The sequence below is a fragment of the Myotis myotis genome, unplaced genomic scaffold (genome assembly GCF_014108235.1).
Source record: "Myotis myotis isolate mMyoMyo1 unplaced genomic scaffold, mMyoMyo1.p scaffold_m19_p_21, whole genome shotgun sequence".
Taxonomy (NCBI): Eukaryota; Metazoa; Chordata; class Mammalia; order Chiroptera; family Vespertilionidae; genus Myotis; species Myotis myotis.
Genome location: NW_023416326.1, coordinates 22,899 through 28,898, shown reverse-complemented (window position 1 = coordinate 28,898; position 6,000 = coordinate 22,899). Strand labels below are relative to the sequence as shown.

The following is a 6,000-nucleotide window of genomic DNA, read 5'->3' as shown; positions in this document are numbered from 1 at the left end:
AAAAAGAAGAGGAAGAATAGGGCCTGGAGGGTTTAGGGACGAGGCTCTGGGGGAGAAGGGGACGCTGTAGGCGTGGACGGGATGGGCCGTCCCCAGGGTGCATGTCCACTTTTGGCTGCAGGAACCGAGGCCCAGCACCGACACTATGCGGTGTTCCTTCAGACACCGCCTCCTGATCTCCGTGGCCGTCGGATTCCTGTGGCTCTTCCTCACTTTGCAAATCCCCAGCGACAAGGACGAGGATAAAAATGTAAAGGCCAAGTTGCTCTCAGAGGGAACTGAGGATATGGGGTTGGGGGGGGCGGTGGACAGGCAGACTCTCAAAGTGCCTGTCCCTGTCCACCGAGAGCAGGAAGCCTCAAAGGGGGTGGGTGTGGACTGGGACCCATTGGTCCATAAAGAAGCTGCATCCCCCCTTCCACCCCCCCCCCCCCCCCCCCCAACCCCATGGGCGGAGGTAAGAAAGGCAGCAAATACTGCTGGAGCCCGGATCCTCGGGCCAGTGGTCAGACGTCCTGAGAATGCACTGGGCTCACCGAGGGAGAGGGACCCACGCCCCCTCCCCTCCCCCTAGAGAAGCCGTCAGAGCTCAACCTGGTTCTTTTCCTGAAAGAAGGCCCATGCTTTGCTTTCGTCGATGCCCCAGGACAGTCCCGGCAGAAGGAAGGCCCCGAGACCACTAGCCAACTGGCAGGACCTCACCTCCAAATACATGAAAACGACCCAGCAGCGAAGAAAGAGTGAGTCCCAGGGAGGGGAGTGGGGTCCCACGGGAGGCAGGGGCGTCCCGAGAAGTCCGATAGCGAGGAAGGAGAGAGGGAGGAGGGAGGAAACGCAGCACTTTGCCCGGGAATGTCTGAATCTGGCCACTTTCTCCCCACCAAGCACCTACATGACAGACGCAGTTACTTGCTCTAGGGATTAGGGGACACCGAGACCAGAACAGGCCTTAGTCACATGGTCCCACTCCCTCTGGTTTACGGACCAGGGACGAGGCTCGGGGATGAAGGGACTTGCTCAAGGTCACGCCGTCAGTGGCAGGAAACCTTGGGGGGAACCTTGGGGTCCTGACTTGTAGGAGAAGTGCTTTTTCTAGTGCATCTTCTTCAGAGGAGAGCTTTGGGGCGACGACTGGGCACAAAGAGCTGGTAGATCCTGAGCGCGGGACCAAGCGCCATAAACCTCCTTGGAGGGAGCAGGGGACTCGGCATCACACAGCTCAGCGCTTCGCAAACCGAATGCGCACGCGAGGCACCTGGTGATGTCAGTCAAAGTCGGGCTCTGTTTAAGTCCAGGTCGGGCTGGGACCACGTCTGCATTTCCGGAAGCTGCCGGGCGAGGCTGGTGTTGCTGGACTGAGGACCACACTTTGGTAGCGAGGACTCGAACCTCCTCCAGGGAAAGGCAGACTCCATGGAAAATGGGAGGGGGGCCGGCTGGCGAGGCTCCGTGGTTGAGCATTGACCCAGGAACCAGAGGTCACCCATTCATTCCCCGTCAGGGCACATGCCTGGGTTTCAGGCTCGATCCCCAATGGGAGGTGTGCAGGCGGCAGCCAATCAATGATTCTCTCTCATCATTGGTGTTTCTATATCTCTCCCTCTCCCTTCCTCTCTGACATCCATAAAAATGTATCTAATAATAATAAAAAAAAGAAAATACGAGGGGGAAGAAAGGAAGAGGCCCAAAGATCTTCCCACCCGCCCCCCACGCACACTGACAGCTGTCCCTGTCTTACCCCCCAGCGTGGCTGACGGTGGGCATCTCCTCGGGCCCAGGGCGGGACCCCAACGGCCTCCTGTACACGCTGGGCAACCTGTTCCGCGCCTCCTCCAAGGTGGAGCAGAAGCACCTCACGGTGCTGGTCCACCTGGCAGACTCGGACCTCACGTGGCTCCGGGAGACCATCGTTCAGATCTCAAGCCTCTTCCACCCCCAGATCCTGGCGGGGCGGCTGGTGCTGATCCACGCGCCCCCGGACGCCTACTCCGCAGCGGGTCCCGTTGAGGGCCAGGAGGCCCGCTGCGGGGACGCAGCCTCCAAGCGGAACGTGGACCACGCCTTCCTGGTGAGCTTCGCCGCCCGGCTCTCCGACTACTTCCTCCTGCTGAGGGACAACACCTTCTGCGCCCCCAGCTTCCTCACCCACATTCGTCGGAAGGTGTGGGCCATGCGCGCCCACCCCTGGGTGCTGCTGGAGTTCTCCAACAGGGACTCCCTGGGCAAGCTGTTCCGCGGCGGCGACCTCCCCCGGCTGGCCCGCTTCCTCCTGCTCTTCCACGAGGACCAGCCCCTGGACCGGCTGATCCCACGTTTCAGCATCCTCCTGGCCCAGAGGAGGCCCGCCCTCTGCAGGCCCTTCCTCTTCTACCACCGGGTCCCCTACTACAGCGCCAACCAGGACCACCAGGCCCGGGCCGCTCAGAGCCGGGGCCCCCACGGCCCCCACAACCCGCCGGGAGCCGTGTTCACAGACATGAAGGTCTTCGGTGTCCACTTCCCCTGGGAGGCCTACACCCTGGATGAGTCTTTCTTTTGGACCCACAATGTCACCGCTGGGAGCCACCTGACGGTCATTCTGAACCGCCCCGCGAACCTGAGCCGAGTGCAGGTGCTGACGGGCACCATCGTGGAGGGAAAGCACGCCCTGCAGAGGGGGCAGGTGGAGCTGGGCCACAGCCCTGAGGGGGTGCCCCAGTTCTGCACCAGCTTCGTCCTGCTGGGCCAGCTCCTGGAGGGGCAGCTGGATCAGGAGGTGCTGCCGACACCCGCGGGGGCCGACGTGAGCTGCGTGAAGCTGGTGGTGAACGCCGACCAGGCGGGCGGGCTCATGGTCAGGCACATCTACCTCTGGGAGGAGAGCGCCAGGGCCACCGAAGCGGCTCAGGGTTGAAGATCGATCGGTAAAGGGTGCGAACAACTAAAGCCTGGAAGCCGTTTCATTCCAGCCCCTCTGAGTGGCCGGACGAGGGAAGAGGGTCAGAGGGAGACGCTCCATCACGCGTTCCGTACCACAGAGACGTCAGGAGGCCTGTCCCTTCCCCTTTGCTCCCAGACGAGTGACTTGTACAGTCTGTTTTTCTTTCTTTTTTAAAAATATTTTTTATTGATGTCAGAGAGGAAGGGAGAGGGCGAGGGAGACCAAAACATCAATGACCACTGGGGGTCGAGGCTGCAACCCGGGCGTGTGCCCTGACCAGGAATGGAACCGTGACCTCCTGGTTCTTGGGTCGGGGCTCAACCACTGAGCCATGCTGGCTGGGCTCATTTTCCAAACTTTTACTGAATCTCCCCTGCGAGGGGAGTGAGGGTGAGGGCCTCAGTGCAAACTTGTCTCCTGCAGGCCTCTGTGGGGAGCGGGCGCCCCCTGTGGACGGAATATTGAGATTCAGGGGCGAGCCCACTGCTGCTCCCACCTGGCACAGTGGGGGTGGGGGTGGAGATAGATGAGGGGTGAGGGGGGACTCCAAGGGGGTGCACACTCCGCCCACCGCCCTCCTGAGCCCGTCCCTCCTGCCCAGGAGCTTCAGGGGACCCAGGCAGGAAGGTAGGACAGGCCCAGGCAGGTAGGATGCCTGGCCCCTCCCCTGGTGGGTGTGGAGGGTGGATTTTCCCACCCGAAGGCCTGGGGGCAGCGTCCTTTCTTGCACGTGGGTGGCAGAGGCAGGCCCAGCTCAAGGCCGAGGCCAGAACTCCATCACCAGTTTTGTTTCTTGTTCCTTCTGTCCCTGGGAAGGAAGACCGAGCCTCATGGTGCAGGTCAGGTGGCAGGGACACAGGGTCACCGACATTCATCACCGTCCCTGGAACCCTCCGACCCTGAGGTCCCGGGAGGTCACCACCGCCCTGTCCACAGCCGGGTACCACAGCTCCTGCTTCCTGCCTCCCACACAAGTCCCTCAGCCAGCTCAGGACACACGTGTGCACGGGGCCAGCTCAGGACACGCGTGTGCACGGGGACAGCTCAGGACACGTGTGTGCACGGGGACAGCTCCGTGTGCCTGGGTCTCTCTCTCTCTCTCTCTCTCGTTTAACTCACCTGCAGGACCTCTTGTCGGGCCAGGATGTCCCTGCTCCATAGTTGGTACCCATTCCTGCTGCTCGGCTCTCAGCCTTGGCCCAGCATGAGACCAGCCTGGGTCTGAGACATCCTACCTGGCCCTTGACCTCTTCCTTCTGGTCAGCTGCTGCCCACCCTCTGAGACTGTCGCGGGTCCTGACTGTATTCACATTTCTACTCCCGTGTGTCACACTGCATTGAGAAGGGTTCCCATATCTTCCTCTCCTGTTTCTTCTCTTCCAGGCTCCAATGGGTCTGGGACCCCTAGGCAGTGGCCTTGGAGGGCCAAGGGCCCCAGTGTTGGGCGGGAGGGGGGGGGTGCTGCTGCCTGTTGGACCTGCCTTTCCTAGACTCACTGCATCCTCAGATGGGCCTGGTGGGTTCTCTCTCCCCTGAAATGCTTCTTCTTAGAAGACGGAAATGCTTGAATAGCATCTAACTCCTTCCTCCCATTCATGTGAACAAATAAAAGATGAATTCTTCTACGTTAGGTACAAGACAGGAGCAAGGGATTCCCACTTCCCACCTGTCGCTGCTGGATTTTAGGTGAGGCCTGAGCACCAAAAGCAACCGCCCCACTGCCCCCACCCACTCTGTCCTCGTCTGTGGTGCTGAGACTGAAAAACCTCGGCTCCGCAGCCGCTGGAAGGTTCCGGCACCATGCGGGGAGGGACAGAGGCAGAGGCAGTCATCACAGTGCTTCAGCCGGAGCCGGGGTGGGAGGGGAGGGCTGTGCCAGATACGTGATCTGCCTGTGTGGAGGGGTCGTGGACGTGACCTGCCGGTGGGGAGGGGCATCGGGACGACCTTGGGCCACACGGGGTCTGTCCAGTCCTCCTAGGATGGTGAGCAGCCTCCCTGGTCTGCACTTCTTTTCTGGTTTGGGGCCCTGAGAGAAGGTCATGGCAGTGTTTATGCAAATGAAGTTCATGCAAATGATGATCAGCTTGTCCCGCCCCCTGGAGCCTGCTGCCCTGGGTGGTGTGTACTGGGAAAACAGGAAGGAGCGGTCATGACGCTCCTGGTTTCTGGGTGAAGAGACCAGTGGAGCCGGCCCTACACGCCGAGCAGACACAGGCCCACCCTGGAATATGTGCCGGGCGGTTTTCCTAACTGCCTTCCCGCCCCGCTGAACCCCAACTCCACCTCCAACCCGAGCCCTTGGGTCCCAGGGGAACCTGGAGGTCGAGAGTCAGCCAGGAACAGCTTTGCAGACACACAGTCTAAGGTGGAAAGTCAACAGCCATGACACGGCCTTGGAGGAATGAAGACAAAGTTAAGGCAGGCCGAGGGCCTTGTCTCTTGGGACTCTGGGGACTGAGGGAACCGGGGGAACCCAGGAGCCGCAACGATGGAGGGAGATGGGACACCAGAGAGACCCTGTTAAGTGCAGGTGGCTCCCCGGCAGGGGTCCTGTCGTGGCCTGGGCCCTGTGCTGATGGGCCCTCAGATCCCATCCTCTCAGCAAGCCCCTCCCAGGGACCCCTCAAGCAGGACCCACTGATGAACGCTAATTCATTAACTAGCCCAGGTTAATGCTAACAACTAGACCCCCCGTCCCCTGTGGCATTTCTGGGCAGCCCTGCAGCTCACGGGTGCTTAAAAGACCAGATGCCCGCCGGCGTGGCTCAGTGGTTGAACGTCGACCTATGAACCAAGAGGCCATGGTTCGATTCCCGGTCAGGGCACCTGCCAGTGACTGACACCTGGACCTCCAAGAACATGTGTGGCCAGACCCTCTATGATAGTTCCTTTCTCGTTGGGGACCCCTTTGAGAATAAGAGGTATAGACCTTCTTGCCTAAAAGGCCCATAAGGATCTTTAGAAGTTATTTCTGGTGTTCAAAGCCCCAGACTAAACACCCCACCCCGTCCTTCAGAATCCTGGCTTGGGGACCCTGGGACCACAAGGCTTGGGCCGGACTGGCCTGTGGCTTCGGC

At 60.7% G+C, this 6,000-nt stretch overlaps 1 protein-coding gene across 1 annotated transcript; it reads left to right on the top strand.

The window, feature by feature from the left end:
* Positions 1–42: 42 nt before the first annotated feature.
* Positions 43–4,352, top strand: LOC118678746 (alpha-1,3-mannosyl-glycoprotein 4-beta-N-acetylglucosaminyltransferase-like protein MGAT4E). The gene is made up of 3 exons (XM_036354648.1): positions 43–250; positions 614–740; positions 1,746–4,352. The coding sequence occupies exons 1-3, from the start codon at positions 146–148 to the stop codon at positions 2,891–2,893; spliced, it is 1,380 nt and encodes a 459-aa protein (XP_036210541.1). The 5' UTR covers positions 43–145; the 3' UTR covers positions 2,894–4,352.
* The last annotated feature ends 1,648 nt before the right edge of the window (positions 4,353–6,000 follow it).

Bases quoted from the DNA above. Each gene is read 5' to 3' on its own strand.
- LOC118678746 (XM_036354648.1), top strand. From the start codon at position 146: ATGCGGTGTTCCTTCAGACACCGCCTCCTGATCTCCGTGGCCGTCGGA. The intron at 251-613 runs GTAAAGGCCAAG...TTTTCCTGAAAG, and splicing joins ACAAGGACGAGGATAAAAAT to AAGGCCCATGCTTTGCTTTC. The intron at 741-1,745 runs GTGAGTCCCAGG...CTTACCCCCCAG, and splicing joins GACCCAGCAGCGAAGAAAGA to CGTGGCTGACGGTGGGCATC.